This window comes from Nuphar pumila, chromosome 3 (assembly GCF_984573655.1).
Source record: "Nuphar pumila chromosome 3, dmNupPumi1.hap1.1, whole genome shotgun sequence".
Classification (NCBI taxonomy): Eukaryota; Viridiplantae; Streptophyta; class Magnoliopsida; order Nymphaeales; family Nymphaeaceae; genus Nuphar; species Nuphar pumila.
In genome coordinates this window covers 123,246,023-123,266,049 of record NC_143251.1, presented here as the reverse complement: position 1 = coordinate 123,266,049, position 20,027 = coordinate 123,246,023, and the positions used below count along the sequence as shown (strand labels likewise).

Here is a 20,027-nt window from a genome sequence, read left to right as displayed (position 1 = left end):
AGTGTGCACAAAGGCATAAAAGGAGAACTCTCACAAGTGCACAAAGGCACGGATACAAATGCACAAAGGTAAAAAAATATCAACTTCAATATGTTGGGTCCCAAAAGAGGGCTTTACCAAAGTGTAAGTTACAAGGGGGTAACACCCCATATTTATAATACAAGGGAGAGAGGGAATGAGGGAGTGTTGGGCTCCCAACGGCTCTAAATAGAGCTGTTGGGAGTTCAACAGCTCTCTCTACTTTATGCTTTTTGACTTTGGTAAAAAAAGCATAAAGCCAAATAAGTCCAAAAACTAAACTAAAAAAGAAAAAGAAACCTAACCTAGTTAAATAAACTAACCTAATCCTAACTAAGCTTAAAAGTAAACTAAAACTATGAGATTACATATTGAATTATGTTACATTATTTAACACCCCCCTCAAACTTAGGGTGACATAACCGAAAGTTTGCCAAGCAGGAAGTTAAATCTTGGAGAGCACAACGCTTTGGTGAAGAAGTCTGCTAGTTGGTATTCTGATGTAACATATGGAAGGTCTATAGTTCTTCTTAAGTATTCTTCACGAACATAGTGGCAGTCCATCTCAATGTGCTTCGTGCGCTCATGAAATGTGTGATTTTTGGCAATATAAATTGCACTTTTATTATCACAACATAGTTTTGTGGGCCCTTGAACTTGAATATTCATATCTTCCAGCAAGTTGCGAATCCAAACAATCTCCATGGTAATAGATGCCATGGCTCTATATTCGGCTTCTGTGGATGAAAGTGAGACCTTATGTTGTTTCTTACATCTCCAAGAAATTAAAGATTCCCCTAAAAAAATACAAAGACCAGTGGTGGAGTGACGGTTATTTGGGTCACCTCCCCAATCAGAGTCAGTATAAGCAATTAAATTCAATTCAGAAGAAGAAGATAGAAATACCCCATTGTTTACTGTACCCTTTATGTATCTGATGATGCGGAGAATGGCACTCATATGAACTGAAGTAGGTGCATGTTGAAACTGACTAGCAACATGTACAACATGAGAAATATCAAGCCTCGTAATGTTGAGATACGTTAAAGATCCAACCAGTTGCCGGTAAGGTGTGGGATCTTTTAGGAGAATCCCATCATCAATCTTCATCTTTGAACCTACTATTTCAGGAGTTTCACAGACCTTGTCATCTGTGATTCCTGATCTGTCAAGAATGTCACAAGCAAGTTTAGTTTGAGACAAAAAATAGCCTCTGTGAGAATAGGCAACTTCAATTCCCAAAAAATATGTCAGAAATCCTAAGTCTGACATTTCAAATCTTGAAGTCAGGATAGATTTAATGCTCTTGATTCCTTTGACATCATCACCTGTTATTAACATATCATCAACATATAACAGTAATATAACAATCCCTGCATCAGATTTCTTAACAAACAATGCAGTGTCAGTATAGCATGAAGTAAAACCATTTTCAGTCATTACATTGTTAAACCTATCGTGCCAAGCCTTGGGAGCTTGTTTCAAGCCATAAAGAGCTTTACGAAGACGAAGAACTTTATTTTTAGGATTTTTCATACCAAGTGGAGCATCCATGTAGACTTCTTCATTAAGATCACCATTTAGAAAGGCATTTTTGACATCCATTTGGTAAATATTCCATTTTCTAATGGAAGCAATGGTGACGAGACATCTAACAGTAACCATACGAGCTACTGGAGCAAATGTCTCTTCATAGTCAATCCCGTATTCTTGACTATACCCTTTAGCTACAAGACGAGCTTTATACCTCTCAAGAGATCCATCACTCTTTGTTTTGACTTTAAACACCCATCGGCATCCTATAGTTTTCTTTCCACCGGGAAGCGTTTGAAATTCCCAAGTGTTGGCTTTCCTAAGCGCTTTGAGTTCATTCTCCATGGCTTCTCTCCATTCAATACATCGTTTGGCATCTTCAAAATTTTTTGGTTCAAAATATGAGTGAATGGCACTTAAGCAAGCCCGATATTTAGGAAAGAAAGAATCAAAAGATACGAATCTAGAGGGAGTTCTTCTAGTTCTCTCGGTTCTTCTAGGGTTTGAATCATGTGAGGGGATAGATTCGCTAGGTTCACTATATTGCTCAATAGCACTTCTAAAGGGGAGTCTATCTCTATGAGTATAGGTGATAGGGTTTCTAGTTATATTTTCTTCTTGAGAGGTAGTAGGGTTAGAGTTATTGTTGATTTCAACCACTTCATTGTCACTGTTATATGTTGATTCATCATCACTAGAGATATCATCATCTTTAGATAAAAGATCAAAGAAAAAGGAATAGTCAGCAATTTTTAAATGAGATTCATTCTTTTCAAAACCACTATCATTTTCTAAAAATGTTATATTCCTTGAGACATATAACTTATCATTTTTAGTATCATAACATCGAAACCCTTTTTGGGTTTCGGAGTAGCCAAGAAAAGCACAAGGAATGACTTTAGGTGAGAGTTTATCATTCTTATCTGTAAGGACAAAGCACTTACAACAAAAAACTCTCAATCTATTATAATCGGGTTCTTTTTCATATAGAGTTTCGAAAGGAGAGATTTTATCTAAATTTTTGGATGGAAGACGATTAATAAGATAAACTGAAGCAAGAGCCGCTTCGGCCCAAAATTTTTTTGGAATACTTTGGGAAATAAGAAGGGTTCTAGTGGTTTCAATGATATGCCTATGCTTCCTTTCGGCTAACCCATTTTGTTGTGGGGTCTTAGGACATGATCTTTGATGGACAATACCATAGTCTTCAAGATATTTCTTAAATTCATTGGAAAGATATTCGCCTCCGGAATCGGTCCTAAAAATCTTTAAATTACTATTAAATTGATTCTTAATTATCATATGATATGATTTAAAACATGAAAACACTTTGTGCTTATGTTTAAGAAAATATATCCAACAATATCGAGAAAAATCATCTACAAAAATCACATAATAGGCAAAGCCTCCCTTGGATATGACGGGTGCCGGTCCCCAAACATCCGAATGAACAATTTCAAAAGGTTTTGTGGTAAACATAGATCTTTGTTCAAAAGGCATACTTCTCATTTTTCCAAGAATACAATCATTACAAGAGAAAGTATTTTTACAAAGATTTTTAATAAAATGCAAATAGGATAACTTGGTGATGTTGGGATGACCAAGTCTTTTGTGCCAAACATTTATGTCTTTATGTTGGGCCACATTACAAAAAGGGGTTTTAGGAATTTGGAGAGAATCCACATAGTACAAGTCTCCCTTCCTAGAGCCTTCCCCAATCAACTTCGCGGACCGGTGATCCTGTATTAAACACTTATTATATGAAAATTGAATGTCACATCCAAGGTCCGAGAGTTGAGAGACGGAAAGTAAGTTCAAATTCAATTTAGGTATAAATCTAATTTTGGGAATAAAAAAATTTTGAGTTTCAAAGTTTCCAATCCCCTTAATTTCAAGAGAAGTGCCATCCGCAATTGAAACAAAAGATGGTGATAAACTTTTAGAATATTCAGAAAGAGAAGAGATGTTTGGAGACATATGAAAAGATGCACCCGAATCTAAAAGCCAAGAAGTTTTACCTGGAGGAGAAGGAGTGGATACGGCGGCACGGGAAATAGCTCCCTTAAGAAGAGGTTGAAGAGCTTCCATAATTTGATTTAGAGAGAGAGCTCCACTTGTAGATTCCTCTTTTTGTGATTGAGATGTGGTTGCCATTGCAAGTAGTTTCTTCCATTTAGGACAAACCGGTTTGATGTGACCGGGTTCCTTGCAAAAGTGGCACACAATTTTGCTATTGTCCCTTCTTCCGCCTTGACCACCCATTGTATCCTTGATTTTGGTTTTTAAAGTGAGGAGGTTTATATGTCCTCAAGTTGTTGCCAGGCCTAGACACGGCATTAGCTCCATCACATTCATCTTGATTTGTGGGCATTGCAAGAACACTTGGATTTTGCTTGCTAATGCCCATACGAGTTTCCTCTCCACTTAACTTGGTAATAACATCTTCAATGGAAGGAGATGTGAAAGAAGATAGAAGAGAGGACCGAATTTGTTCAAATTCGGGTCGAAGACCATTTAGGAAGTTAAAGAAGTGATCTTCCTCTAATTGCTTGTATCTAAGTTCAATAGCTTCGCCACTCCACTTGGGCTCAAGCATGGCAAGCTCATCCCAAATAGAGGATAATTCAGCAAAGTACTCATGAATAGACATCTCATTTTGTTGTAGGGTCAAGGCCCGCTTTTGAAGATAGTACTTGTGAGATAAGTCTCGTGAAGTATACATCTTTTCAAGATAATGCCAAGCTTCAGAGGCTTTCTTGAATTTGATGATATTGGCATTGATCTTGGTTTCAACGGATGAGAAGATCCAAGATAGGATCTTGAAGTTTCTCATTTCCCATTCCTCATGTTTCTTTGAATATTCTTCAAGAGCTTTTTGTCTTTCTTCTCCTTCAAGAATTTTGATTTCTCCTCTTTCAACCATCGTAATTTTTTGTTCGGGTTCCGTTATGGAACCTTGAACATATCCCCAAAACCCCTTTCCTTTAATATGAGCTTCCATATTTCCGGCCCATACATGATAATTGGAGCCATTGAGCTTAAAGCCAAGAGAGAAATGAGAGTCTTTTTCACCCATTAGAGAGATAAGATGAAGGAGAAAAATACGTACCACAAAGAGATTTTAACTCTTACTTGTTGTAGTAATCTTCCAAAATATTTGATGAAGAGAAGTCTTCACGCCAATCTCGAAAAAATTGAAGGCACGTTTTTCGAGGCACTCAATATTGTGAAGAATCACAAGACTTTCCTTCTCAAGCAACCTTGCTCTGATACCATGTGAAAATCTCTATAAAAAAGGATTTTGTGTATAAACACAATACTAGAAACACAAAGTGTGCACAAAGGCATAAAAGGAGAACTCTCACTAGTGCACAAAGGCACGGATACAAATGCACAAAGGTAAAAAAATATCAACTTCAATATGTTGGGTCCCAAAAGAGGGCTTTACCAAAGTGTAAGTTACAAGGGGGTAACACCCCATATTTATAATACAAGGGAGAGAGGGAATGAGGGAGTGTTGGGCTCCCAACGGCTCTAAATAGAGCTGTTGGGAGTCCAACAACTCTCTCTACTTTATGCTTTTTGACTTTGGTCAAAAAAGCATAAAGCCAAATAAGTCCAAAAACTAAACTAAAAAAGAAAAAGAAACCTAACCTAGTTAAATAAACTAACCTAATCCTAACTAAGCTTAAAAGTAAACTAAAACTATGAGATTACATATTGAAATATGTTACATTATTTAACACCTTGTCTGCGTTATAAACCCAATTTGAAAATGATAAATACAATACAAGTATATTTAAATGAAAACTAAGAAATAATCAAATAACTAAGAGAGCAAATTAGTACATGTATTCATCATTGCTTCGCGAAAGTAATCAAAGATTTGAATGAACATATACTAAATCTTCTGCACGCTTGCTGGTGAGTTTGTTTCTCTTCGTGTTGTGGATTTGAGAATATGTGCTCCAATTTCTTTCACAACAAGATGAACTAGCAGGCTGCGATAGCAATCTTAATGTAAGACGTTGCAGAAGAGGTGTTTCTGATCCAAATGTTGACCACCATGTGATAGGATCTATATTATCTTTTTCTCTCGCGAATAATGCCGGTGCATATAATCTCGAAGATGAAAATTTTCCAAACTCTTATGTGACTTGATGTAGAAGATATGCTTCTGGAAAAAGTCTTGTCATACACATATTTCTATGTCTTGATAGCTCTGGGTCTAAATTTGGAGGGACACGACCAATACCACCATCCCGTCACTTATTTGCATAATATTTTGGATTAAGAGAATGTGCCATGCAATGCAAAGGAGTGTTGCTCTTATCCCATCTTCTGACTAAAATTGAATGAATATGATTAAAAAAATCTGAATCATCAAATGCAGGATTTTTTTCTTCATGCATGAAAACTATAGCTTGTATTTTTTCAATCATATTATCCCACATTTCATAAACTCTGTGAAGCATGGGCTCATCCTTATCAACTTCTCTTAACATTTCCCAAATAGGTTGCGTAAATTGAAGGAAGTATACCAATCTGTCCCAAAACTCATCATCAAGAATGAATTTCTTAATTTCTTGAGCCTTGATATCATCATCAGCACGATAGAATGTCCAATTTTCATCAGTCACCATGTTAATCAAAGCATTCTTCACTCTTTTAATCCTCTTCATCATCACAATGATGGACGCAAAACGTGTTTTAGCGACATTCAACAATTTCAAATCAGAATGCCTATTAAATATAGCATTAGCACGATGGTGGTTAACAACAAAATTCCTAATGCTTTTGACATTTCTTTCTAAATCTTCAATCCATGAACATAAAGCATATGTTTGTGAATTTTCTTCTTCTTTGGGGTTGCAGATGCTCTTTAGGGCTAGATTTAAGCTGTATGCTACACAGAGAGTCCAAAAAATATGAGGGTACTCACTCTCCAAACTCAACGCTGCACTTTTACAAACTGGAGCGTTGTCTGTAATGATTTGTACCACTTTCTGATCACCCACTTCTTTTATCACTTCTATAAACAATCCCTTCAAATACTCTGCATTTTTATATTCCCCAAATGCATCAACTGCTTTCAAGAATATTGGGTCACTAAGCGAACAAGCAATGAAATTGATTAATGGACGCCTTTGAATATCTGTCCATCCATCAGACACAATAGAAACTCCATTTTGCTCACATGAATATTTTTTAATCTCTAGCAACCTCTCCACATTTGCCCTCTCTTCTGCAAGAAGTGTGGTTCGTATTTTTTCTGAACTTGGAGGCACATAACCACTCAAATTACAATTTGCCAAGGATGTTACTAAATCCTTCCAATAAGGATTTCTAGCCGCATTAAATGGGAGTGAACCAGAATAAAAATACCTCCCAACTTTTCTATCCAATTCTTCTCTTCCATATGTATTGAATGTTGCTTGTATCGTTCATCTACCTCCTACATTGACTTTTCTTTTTTTTTCAGCATCTTCTTGGTGGCTTGCAAATGGCACACTGACTGCAGAAGAATCGGCCATTGCCTTTCTCTTCTCATATTCTTCTTGTATTTTCTTGTATTGTCTTTGCATTGCCTCATCAACTTTCCTGCAAGCTGAAATGTCATGTCCTGGTATCTTCAACAAATGAGCCTTCACTCTTGTGTAAGACCCAACAAAATCTCTTTCGCAGAGCTTGCATCGAAATCTCTTGTTTCCACCACCTCCTTCTCCAGTTTTTGCAAGTTTATCTACATGTACACATAGTGGCCCCACATCATCAATCCCACTGCAACTATTAGCAAAACTAGCAGCAGAACTCACATGTTGGGATGAGGATGACGCAAGTCCTTTCCCTTTATCCGTCAGTTTTATCCTGAAAACACAAAAAAAATACATTACAATTTTCAAATCAATTTGAAAACACAGGGAGAAAGGGGGGCTCAGCCCCTCCCCTGCCAACCCAACAAGAGAGTGAGAGCGAGGGGGGCTCGGGCCCTCCCCTGCTAAAAACAGAGAGAGCCAGATGGGGGAGGGGCGACCCAAAAAAAAATCCAGATGGGGGAGGGGCTCCTGTCGACCCAAAAAAAGAGCCAGATGGGGGAGGGGCTCGGCCCCTCCCCTGTCGACCCAAAAAAAAAGCATATGGGGGAGGGGCTCAGCCCCTCCCCTGTCGACCCAAAGAAAAAAACTAACAGATGGGGGAGGGGCTCGACCCCTCCCCTGTCGACCCAAAGAAAAAAACAGATGAGGGAGGGGCTCGGCCCCTCCCCTGTCGACCCAAAGAAAAAAACAGATGGGGGAGGGGCTCGGCCCCTCCCCTGTCGACCCAAAAAAAAACAGATGGGGGAGGGGCCGTCGGCCCCTCCCCTGTCGACCCAAAAAAAAAACAGATGGGAGAGGGGCTCGGCCCCTCCCCTGTCGACCCAAAAAAGAAAAACAAATGGGAGAGGGGCTCGGCCCCTCCCCTGTCGACCCAAAAAAGAAAACAGATGGGGGAGGGGCTCGCCCCCTCTCCTGTCGACCCAAAAAAAGAGCTAGATGGGGTAGGGGCTTGACCCCTCCTGTGCCGAAAAACGAGGGAGCAGGGGGGGCTCAGCCCCTCCCCTGCCGACCCAACAAGAGACCGAGAGGGGGGGGGGCTCGGCCCCTCCCCAGCCGACCCAAGAAGAGAGTGAGAGACATACCTGCGAAAGGAGAGGAGGAGCCGAGAGGAGGAGCCTGGGAGGCGGAGCTGGGGCGGCGAAGAGAGAGCTCGAGCTCAGGGGGAGAGAGAGGAGAGATTAGGGCAAAAAAAAAATTCCCTAATCCTCCTTTCATCGGGGGATTTTTTTTTACGCCCAAATTATGGACAAAAATGACCCTAGGTGCGTTGACCGCACCTAGAGTCGTGTTGACCGCACCCGGTGCCGCACCCGCGTCGCGTCGACGCGGGTGCGGCATCTGTTTTGCCGAGTCCCTGTGACATAGCATGTAAAGAGGCAAGGTCTAGGCCCCTGCCCGTTGGCCACAAAGGGGGAGGCAAGGAGCTTCGCCCCTGCCTGCCGAACACGTGAACATGCAGGGGGCGAAGCCCCTGCCCGACGCCAGAGAAGAGGGAGCAGGGAGGCGGCTCGAGCCCCCCCCCCCCTGAACAACGGGGGTGCAGGGAGGGGCTCGACCCCTCCCCTACCGTAACAGAAAGCAGGGAGGGGTCATGCCCCTCCCCTGCCGTAACAGAAAGCAGGGAGGGGTCGTGCCCCTCCCCTGTCGTAACAGGGAGCAGGGTGGAGGGGCTCGGCCCCTCCCCTGCCGTAACAGAAAGCAGAGAGGGGTCGTGCCCCTCCCCTACCGTAACAAGGAGCAGGGAGGAGGGGCTCGACCCCTCCCCTGCCGTGACAGAAGCATAGAGGAGCCTCAGCCCCTCTCCTGCAGCCAAAAGGGCACCGAGAGGAGAATCAGCCCCTCCCTTACCCTGCAGGACACAGGGAGGGGGTTTTGCCCCTTTCCTGCAACCTAGGGTAGCAGGGAGGTGGTTCGGCCCTCCCCTCCCTGCGTAACAGAGAAACGAGGGGAAAAGAGAGAGAGAGAGACGGACGAAAGAGGAGAAGAAGAGGAGAAGGAGGAGTGTACCTGGTAGTCGCCGACGGCGTCGGAGAGTCGCCGGTGGCGATGAGTTGACGCTGGTCTCCAGCGAATCGAGGAAGACGAGAGGCAGTGGGTATCGGGGAGAGAGACGAGAGAGTCGAGGTAGAAGGGGGTTTAGAGAACCTCCCCCCCCCCTTCAGCATTGTCCTTTAAAAGGGGTAGCAGAGGCGATGCCTCAGTTGGGTCTGGGTCTGGGTCCGGGTCGGGGTCGGGTCCGACCTGAATCCAAGGTTAAATTTTTTTTTTCTAGGTTATTACAATATATGGAACTTCCACCTGGATATTCATATTCTCAAGGCAAGGTGTGCACATAGAGATGTTCTCTATATGGACTTAAACAAGCATCTCGTGCTTGGTTTGAGAAGTTTAGCGATGTTGCAAAGTAACTTGGTTTTGAGTTGAGTCATCATGACCCGGCATTGTTGATACTAAGAGTAGACTAGTTGGCATCTTTGAGATGAAAGATCTAGGATATTTGAAATACTTTCTGGGTCTTGAGGTTGCCTATTCCAAAAGAGGGCTTTTCTTGTCTCAACATAAGTATACTATTATAGATCTTGTAAGCAAAGCCAGATTGGCAGATGATTTCAAGGTGTAATCTCAAATGGAAACAAGTATCAAGTTGAGGAGCTCAAATGGAGATAAGCTTAACGATCCTGGGATATACAAGCAATTAGTGGGCAGCTTGATATATTTGACTATCACCAAACCAGACATCACATATGCAGTGCATGTCGTTAGCCATTTCATGAATTCACCACATATGTGCATCTTGTAGCGGTGCTTCAAATCATTCAATATGCAAAAGACACCATGCACTTTGGGATGTTTTTCTCTTCCTCATCTTCTACAAAGGTTAGAGCCTTTTGTGGCGCAGATTTTGGAGGATCAACCAAGGATTTTTGTCTACTACTGGATCTTGTGTGTTTATCGAAAGCTCCTTGATTTCCTGGAAGAGTAAGAAGCAATGGATTGCTCTATCTACCGCAGAGGCAGAATATAGGGCTACGACCTATGTCACATGGGTGCGGGTGCGGGTGTGGGCGCGGGTGCGGGTGCGGGTGCGGGTGCGGCGCAATTTCAAAAAATTTGGACACGGGGACTCGGCTATATATATATTAAAAAAAATATATATATATATATATATATATAAGACTCGGTCAAAGTTGTGCCCATTAGGGGACAGGTGATGAGTTGTGAAGGCATTCTGTACACTTTCTTCATACAGGAATAATTCACTTTTGGGCACTTTCTTCATACACTGTAATAATTCACTTTCTTCATACAGGAAAAAACCACAAAAACTTGAGTTGTGCCCATTCTGTACTTAAAACTTGAAAGTGTACAGGTTTTTTAGTTGTGATGGGTTTTTTTCCTTACAGCTGTAGCCCAGAAAATTTAAAAAAAAAAATTGAAAAAAAAAAATTTCCAAAAAATGGATCAAAATGACCCTGGGTGCGTTGACCACACCCAGGGTCGGGTTGACCGAGTCCGAGCCGCACCCGTGTCCGCACCCGTGTCGGTGCGTGTCGACGCGGGTGCGGCGACCTTGGAGCCGAGTCCGTGTGACATAGGCTACGACTCAAACCACTGCTGAAATTATATGGGTCAGATGGCTTTTGCAAGAACTTGGAGTGAGTCTCTAAAAAGACATCTCTATATTGTGACAATATGAGTGATTCATATTGCCAAGAATCCATAATTCTACGAGAAAACTAAGCAGAATGAGATTGATTGTCATTTCACTAGAAGAGCTTATGAAGAGGGAGTTATAGCTCTAGAACATGTTGACACCAAGGAGCAAGTAGCATGTGTTTACAAAGAGTTTGGTCTCATTACACTTTCAGTCATTCCTTCCCAAACTTGGCACGAATTCTCTAACATCATCTTAAGTTTATGGGGGAGTGTTGAATAGTGTAAGTGTAATATGTGTATTATCTATTTTTATGTTACCCTTTACTTGTATGTATATATTCCTACTAGCAAGGTGTATAATTGTAATATTTCAAGGGGGTTAGTATATTGTCTTGTAGTGTAAAGGGGGAGTCAACCCCTATATTCATATAGGCCTCTCCTTTTCATGAATGAAAAATAGAAGCAGACTTCCCTCTCTATTCTCGTCTCTTCTCCCCTTCTCCTTTTGTTCCTGCTGATACCATGATGTCAATAGATCGAACTTATGACCTCATTGTTACATGAACACACATCTAACAAGTTGAGTTACCCTATTTTTTTTTTACATATGACAGTTTATCAATGGTAACATTGCTTACGCCAAAAACACATTATAAAGAGCTTATATTATTGACATCCAAATATTGAATAATCTGGAAGAGATTTACCTTTAAAGTCTTCTCATGCTTTCTATTCCATTAATCAAACTTCTTTTACCCTTTTTCAAGGCCTCTGTTTTATGATTTCCAGTATGGGTACAAGCACTTCAACTTTATCAATCCTATTACAAAGGTCAGTTGCCTATTTTTCACATTCTTTTTTAGTGTCATTCTCCTTGCCCTCATAAGGACTGAACTCCATCTTATGCTCTTGTTTCTCTACTCAGTCAACCCAATTAGATATCCACATTTCACAAGACTGATTTGTTGTTTACAATCTGAAATTAAATCTTAGCCATGCCAAGTATGGGATGAACACCACCAATGAACAATGCAGAGGGTAGTAGAGACATGAATAGAACTAAGAAATCTTGAAACAGGGTGTGTAGGCAGAGCAGAACTAAACTAAGAACTGATGTGGCATGGTGTTACCTCTCATATTGAAAATTGCAGCCAATGCCACATGCTCTACAATCACGGACAATATAATCAAACCTGCACATGAAATTGCTATGGCATTGCAATAAACCCAATTTTGATGTGAGATGCGCAGAACTGCAAAATAATATATATTATATTTTTGCTCAAATGTCAACTGACTTGTCTACATCTACCCCATTTCGACCATTTGCAACTATATCATACAAGTACTGCTTCCCTTTTAAGCCCTAAATCAAAGAAATAAAATAGCAGTAAGAAAAATAAAGACGACCTTCTAAAACAAAAATCTGAACATAATTAAATGACATTGATGAGCCTATGTAACATACTTCTGTGATCATATCATTACAACTAGCAAGTATCATTTCCTGCAAAAGGAAGCAGTTGAGGTGTCAAATTGCAAAAGAGCAAAATAAAAAAAATACAAAAACATAAGGAAAGCTGAAAGCTAGCAGACAGTTCTAATTTGGAGATAAACATAGGAATATCTTTCTTAAGAAAAAAGACATCAACCAGACACATGCACATAGACAGATATGAAAGACATGACAGTCTTGCAGGCTTTATGAAGTTAGATAAGTCATTGTGATCTGTAAATGACCAGTACATGCTAAAGACAATACAAGAAGGATAAAAGATTGTGAGAAAAAACTATGCACAAAATACTGAAATAAGAGTAGTCCTACTATAGAATATTTGTATTATCATACCAGTCAGAGTAAGATAAAAAAACTCATTGACAAGTTTGCAAATAGTGTATCATTAGTTTAACTCATTTTGTTCATGTTTGCAGTAGATCATACAAACACAAGCTTGTTAATCAATAGTCATGTACATGAACACAATTCAAGTTTTTCCCCTAGATGCTTTATATCTCTCAACTTCAAAAATTTTAAAGAAATACTGAGAGAAAATAAACTGATGCAGAACCAAAGAAGAGCTACATATTTCCAAAGGCAAGTCCCCTATGTTCACTAGGAGTCGCAATGGTTTCTTGCCATCAAAAGAAACTCAAGTAGCATGATTTTGTAGAGAAATAAGGCAAAATTTCTCCATCTTTCTAGGTGATATTGTATTTTCCTTCTTTAATTCTGCAAAGACGTGAAGCCATGGTAAGGTTAGAAATTGAAGAGAAATTTAGATCTTTTTCAGGCTGTTGGTTATTTCAGAGCTTGATCTAAGATATAGCAAAAAGAAAGCACAGAGTGGCAGGATTTCTTTAGGTTAGTACTAGAATCCCATAAAAGAAAGTTTAGAAGCGTTTTTTGTAATTGATAAGCTTAAGAAGCACAACCACCGCACTCACAATATTTGTACATGGGCACAAAAATATTTGTATTACTTTCACTTATTGTCAGCATGCAGTTTGTTATTCTGCTGTGAAAAGATTATACTATACAACTTGATGGTAGCTAAGACTACTAAATAAAATATTCACGAGATCAAATCACATACTTTCACTCTTTTCTGTAAGTCAGGATCTATATCGATATTGTGCTCATCAACCATGTAATCAATCATGTCTGATGACATCTGCTCATGAGACCTAATGGCAATTCCATAACACAATTAGTACAAATAAACATCAAGGGACAACTCATCAACCATGTAATCAATCATGTCTGCTGACATCTGCTCATGAGACGAAATAGCAATTCCATAACACAATTAGTACAAATAAACATCAAGGGACAACTTGTTCAATATTCTGAAGATAAAGAAGTAAAACTATTTTGCATCAAGGCCATAAACAAGAACATGACAGGAACCATGTTTTAACAGATAAGGAAATAAAACTATTTTGCATGAAATATTCAAATTGTGATATTTCTAAAATATTGCTGAGACTGTCAATTTAACCAAGATACTACAAAAAATCCAGATATTTAAAAAATAAAAATAAAAATGCTAGCCATTTTTGTCCATGATATGTGTGTGTGGGGGCCTGTACATGTTGCCCCTAGTTGTGTGTATCTATGTGATATAAATGCAACTCTACCAGCATCACCCAACCCATGTTTCAAAAAGATGGAGGATTGAATGAGGTTAGCGGCCAGCTACATGACAGCTAACCCGCTAGTACGGATGAGCATACCATATTAATGAGTTCAATCTCACCTCATGCATTCTCAAAAATTGGACTACAAGGATGAGTTCGACGTGATTTATTTAGTATCATGATGTTTTTAATCTAACAATTTGAACGTGAAGGTTTTTTTCATGGTTACATTTTGGAGCAATCTAGACTGTTCGCCTTTATTTTTATTGAAAAATATATTCTAGTTTATATATTTGTTCATTCAAAGCATGTTCTAAGTAAATGAACCATGTTAAATCAACCAATAAGGTTAAATATACTTAACAATGCATGAGTAATATGATATTACTCATTGATACCAAATTATGGTGCAGACATCCACACCAGAGACTTATCCTTATATAACCATCCCAAATCTCATTAATATGAGAGCTGGGCCCTATAATATGAGCCAAGCTTTTATAACAAATTATTATGTGCATGGGTGCAATGACCAGTTCATGATAACTACACTTCTCAACTGCATGCCCAATGCCTTCCTTTTTCAATAATCAATTGGGCATTAGAAAGAAACCTACAGGTTCATTTGACAGAACTGTATCACAAATTAGGCACCCGGTGACTAATCTAGAGGTTTGTGTTTCCATATTCTGCCTATCTTACCTAAGTATGTCATCAGATTATTGATCTCCTTTGGTACACAGTCAACAACTAAAATGATTCAAGATTATCAACAAATTTTTGTCATATTGTTGAGGCTTACACCTTGTTACATCAAGGTTTATGTCTTGTTTATATTTTCCAAAAATGCCGCATCATGCCTCATGCCTTTGAAAGCCTTGATGGAATTGATCTTCAATTATAGCTTCAACATAAATTATAGTGAACTCCTAAAAGGTCTTTAAATTTTAAATGTTTTAACACTAGATGGTTGAAGCATCCTTTCCCCAAAGGAGAGCATCAAACACTTCAATCTTGTGCAAAATAGTCTGCTTCACCAATCCATGTTCATGTTCCAATAGCAGATCACTTTTCTAAAGAAAAAAAAAGGGGAATTGACGTTTACCATTCAGATCCTTTAAGAATATGAGGAAGAAATGCTCGATCAAATAAATGGCTAAACGGCCCATGCCCAACATCGTGCAGTAGACCTACAAATGCAGAATAGTTACAAAAAGCTCATTACAGGGACCAACTAGAACTCTTTTAAACCAAATATGTTACCAGCAAGTTTCACAGCCATAATATCAGATTGATGAATATCAAGCTCTGGTCCCTAAAACATCAATTAAGATATCAGCCAGATTGAATCAACCGAGCTTGAAAATAGAAAATAAAATTCCATTGACATAGAGAACATGTTCTCACCTGGAAATACTGAAGTTTATTTATTGCTTCACCAGAAAGCCAATAAACTCCCAAGGAATGCTCAAAACGAGAATGCACAGCTCCTGGATAGACCATGTACGTGAGGCCTGTAAAGCATATATTATTTCTTAATAACTCTTGTAAAACAGCAAACTGCATTAAGAAAACCCTAAGTATGCCAAATGTGATGAATGGTCTTCGAAATCTCCATCAGTTTCTCATATCATAAACCAATGTAACAGATTTTGTACAAGCATATCTATGCATACATAGGCAAGTGCATATATATATATATATATATATATATATATATATATATATATATATATATATATATATATATATATATATATATATATATATATATATATATATATATATAATGGACTCCATCTTTTCCATCAATATGAATACACACATACATACATGTCAGTAATTCATTCCTCATCAACTTTGAAATGAACCAAAATGACCTGGTAGTTGCAGATGCTACTTGCTAAATCTAAACCAACGCTTTGGGTTGAACTGTTTCAACAGAAGTTTTTATTTTTCATAAATTAATGGTGCAATATAGGTGATATATTTCATTAGAAACCCATCTAAACATAATACTTCCCAATCTAATACATTCTTTTTACTAAATAAACTAAAGAGATCATGTATACAGGGTTTGATTTGTGAAATGGGCAATACAACATCCAAAAACTAAATCAGTCAATTCCCAAGTTGGATAGACAGACCAATTACTCTCTCTCTCTCTCTCTCTCTCTCTCTCTCTCTCTCTCTCTCTCTCTCTCTCTCTCTCTCTCTCTCTCTCTCTCTCTCTCATGTATATATATATATATATGTCACAGGGATTCGGCCAGACAGGTGCCGCACCCGCGTCGACTCAACGCGGGTGCGGCACCCGGTGCGGTCAACCCGACCTTGGGTGCGTTGACCGCAATGAGGGTCATTTTGGACCATTTTTTGGATTTTTTTTTTAAATTGCCCTATGAAATGAGCTGCGGAATTTATAAAAAAAATCTTGGGGGGGGGGGTGTTGCTGCCCCCTTATAACCCCCTGCCAGGGGCGGCCCTCCCCTGGACCCCTGCCCGCTGACCGCGCAGCGGGACCCACGCTGGGGGGAACCCCCGGACCCCCCTTCTATATATATATATATATATATATATATATATATATATATATATATACTTTTTTTTTTTGCCGCACCCCCGCACCCAAGGTTTTTGAAAGTGCACCTGCACCCATGTGACATAGATATATATATATATACATATAGACACACGCACATGAATGTATGGATGGATGGATGAATATATGTATGTATGTACATGTATAAGTATATCATACTAACCAATATTGCCAATATTTATAAATTATTGTTATGCTTTTTTTTCAACAGCCAAAAAGCATGAAAATATTGCAATATTATAAAAATTTCTCCAGAACCCATATTATCATGATAATATCACAATATTTTGGCAAGAATTTAAAAGAATAGTATTTTTATATATTTCAAGCCTATTGCTTTTGCTTTATTTTCTTCTAGCAACTAAATGATCCCACAAGAAAGGAATTGTATGATATGAAAATTGCATGAACAAGAACTAATAACTAATTATCAAATAAAAAATATGTGGATTTTTCTATTTTTTGTTTCTTTTGTATATTAATATCTTTTCAACTTGCTTCTTTATATTTTTTCAAGAAAAAACATATAAATCATAATATTTATTATATATTTTTATTATTATTTACATTTATTTAATTTTTAAAACTTCCAAATTTAAAAAAAAACTACTTTTTGAAAAAAGCGCCCAAAAATTGCCAAGAACAATATAATATATATAGTGACAAAAGTTAACAATGGCAAAATATCATTTTTCAAAAACTCATGAAAATGTGAAAATTTTTAAAAAAACTCGCATTTTTTTGGCAAAATGTTAGAAATAAAAAAATATATTAAAAATATATAATTATTTTTTATAAGAAAATATTAATAAAAAATATTTAAAAATAAAAACACACGGTTTTTTCATGATAAATAGTTGTTTAAAACGTAAATATCGTGTTTAAATTGCAGTATTTATGTTTTTCATAAATCTTGTGATATTTTGAAAATCTAGCAAGAAATTGCCATTTTAAACTTTCAAGCAATTTCTCGCAATATTATTGCAAGATTTTCATAAATCTCATGATATTTGTCACTATGATAGATAGATATTCTCTGTGTGTGTGAGAGAGAGACAGATTGTTGGACTGCATGTGGGTGGATGTGTTTCAAGATTGCCAAGGAAGCCAGTAGAATTGAGTATTCAAAGAGATACATGCATTAGGGAAAGGAGAGAAGAGATTAACTTCATTAATCCTAACATTCAGCAATCTTATTTAACCTCACACATAATTACATATATTGCATTTATGTATGTAGTAAAATTTTATGTTGCATCAACGACTATCTATTCATCCATATGTCATAGTAGGATTATGCTTTTAAATACATGGAGTTTATGATAACTAATGCTCTAATAATCATTGTTTCAAATATTACCATAAAAAATGTCAAAATAGAAAGCCATGCCTTTAATTGTAACGGCCTCAAACTGACCCTCGAAAAATATAGATTTTTTTTAAACAATTGCAAGAAACCTCCCAAGGACCAGATTTAATATTCACAACCCATCAACCATTTTAGACATAGAATAAATTTAAACCATGAACTGAACTTCATTTATTTAATCAAATATTGTTAATATGGTTTTAAATAATTCCAAAATCAACTCTAGTTGACCACGTGTACGTCTGAACCCGGGTCACCAGACCATAAACCTCGAGTCCTCCAACCAGCTAGTCTCTCTCATCACGAAGCCTCAGTACCTGAAAAACATTTTTAAAAACCAAGTAAAAACCGAAGTTCTCGTACAAGACCCTCTAAATTTTTAACAGTAAGGAAATAGCATAAAGTTAATCAAGCACAATTTTAAGAGAACTCACAGATAACATATCATCAGAACAAACTTACCATCTAAGCAGTTCAAGCAAGCACTCAACAAATTCATGCTAAATCAAACATTTAGGGATGCATGAAAACAATGCTAAACATTTAAGGATACATGAATTAATACAACATGCATGAATAACTTTTTAAGTTAAATTATCAGAATTGCTTTTACATGCATGTCCCTGTTTAATGCACACAAATTTAATTTTCACTTTCTTATAAACACGCGGATACTCAAAACGGGCAAAGTTCTTGAGGTTCAAGGCAGTTTTCAATCGTAACTTAACATAATTTTTATTTTAATTACTGGGTTTCACACTTATTCTCTAACCGACATTAGAAATCCACACCTAATGTTGAGACATCAATGAAAATCCACAATCATTGACGCCACTTTCTTGTTATACCAATAACTACAGTTAAGTCAATAACACCATCTCTAGGCAAAGTGGCTGAAAATTTCCTATAACCCTGGCAAAGAACATGAACCACACATCGGATTCTTGGGAACAACAAATGCACACAGTGTTTAGTATTCTCATAGTTCCCCATGACCGCCATTCAATGTAACAACCACAAATTTTATACAGAACTTAGAAATTATGTTTATATATACATTCTATAATTAACATGATTTGGGCCTAGGATCCGTTACCCGGATCCAAAAGAAAGATATGTGTGCGTATTAAAGTATTTATATAATAGTAATACTTTATAAATAAATAACTAATAATTTTTATTTTAAACTTTTCAAATCCACCGTTGAACCCAAGTGGATCCAATCCTTGGATCCACTGCTATTCACGCGACCCAGATCCAAATCCCGATTGGATCCAGCATCGCGGGTCGTGGTTCGGACCCGAATCCAGCCCACACCATGCGAAATGAAATAAGATGGGGGTTAAAAAAAATAAGGGGGCAACCCGATATGGGTCGCCCGATAAAAATAAGAGGGGAAAACCCCCCTCCCCCGATAAGTCGCAGGTTAGGGTTCTTTTGAACCCTAACATATTGAGAGTCGGGGAAATGGGGGGGGGGAAGCCGCAGCCACCGGAGGGAAAAGTTTCCTTCCTTTTCGGAAGGCCACCCTCCTACAAAGGGGGGACCCCCGAACCCTTCTTCCTCCCTCTCTCGCCATCCCATTTTCTCTCTCTCTATCTCTTTTCACTCTCTCACTCTCACCAACCTCTCTACCTTTCGGATCGTCCTCCGAACTCCGGCCTGTAGCTCGAAGCCTTTGCCGGGAGAAGCCAACCCCTCACAGCGGTGGTGCTGTCAAAGCCGACCAACCCTCTCTCGTGGCTGCCGCAACCTCCTCGCCGGATAATGGTAGGTTACTGTGCTTTTCTTTCTGTAGGTATTTCATGTTTCGAAATGTGTGTGTGTGTGTGGGGGGGGGGGGGGGGTGGATGGTAGTAACGTCACTAATTTGGGTATTTTTTCATCAATCCTCTACAAAAAAAAAAACAAATCAACTGATTGGGGGTTTACACTGGATACGACAGTGATTAGGGGTTTTCGTGTGTTACCCTATTCAAGGAGAGGATGGGGATGTATGACCACGGGGAGACCCTTTTAACCGATTTGGGTGTTTGCTTGAAGATTCATTCTTTTTTTTTCTCTGATTGGTTATTTTGTCTGAAATGTATATGGAAAATCTATGTCCCTTCCA

The 20,027-nt window shown here is 38.4% G+C and overlaps 1 protein-coding gene across 11 annotated transcripts in view; it reads right to left on the bottom strand.

Annotated features, from left to right (window-relative positions):
- The window catches only part of LOC149843588 (uncharacterized), a 94,597-nt gene that overhangs the window by 25,891 nt on the left and 48,679 nt on the right, over positions 1 to 20,027 (bottom strand). For 8 of the 11 annotated variants that reach the window (XR_016430906.1, XR_016430907.1, XM_089999939.1 and 5 more), the window contains 7 exons: positions 15,351 to 15,457; positions 15,207 to 15,258; positions 15,049 to 15,133; positions 13,400 to 13,490; positions 12,274 to 12,312; positions 12,104 to 12,171; positions 11,936 to 12,013 (listed from right to left, as the gene is read on the bottom strand). Coding sequence is in view for 8 of the 11 variants with exons in the window: in XM_089999939.1 (XP_089856065.1) it covers positions 11,936 to 12,013; positions 12,104 to 12,171; positions 12,274 to 12,312; positions 13,400 to 13,490; positions 15,049 to 15,133; positions 15,207 to 15,258; positions 15,351 to 15,457 (520 nt within the window). In the remaining 3 variants the exon portion in view is untranslated. The remainder of the gene's footprint in view (positions 1 to 11,935; positions 12,014 to 12,103; positions 12,172 to 12,273; positions 12,313 to 13,399; positions 13,491 to 15,048; positions 15,134 to 15,206; positions 15,259 to 15,350; positions 15,458 to 20,027) is intronic. The other 3 variants (XR_016430908.1, XM_089999943.1, XM_089999944.1) reach the window with 1 other exon arrangement.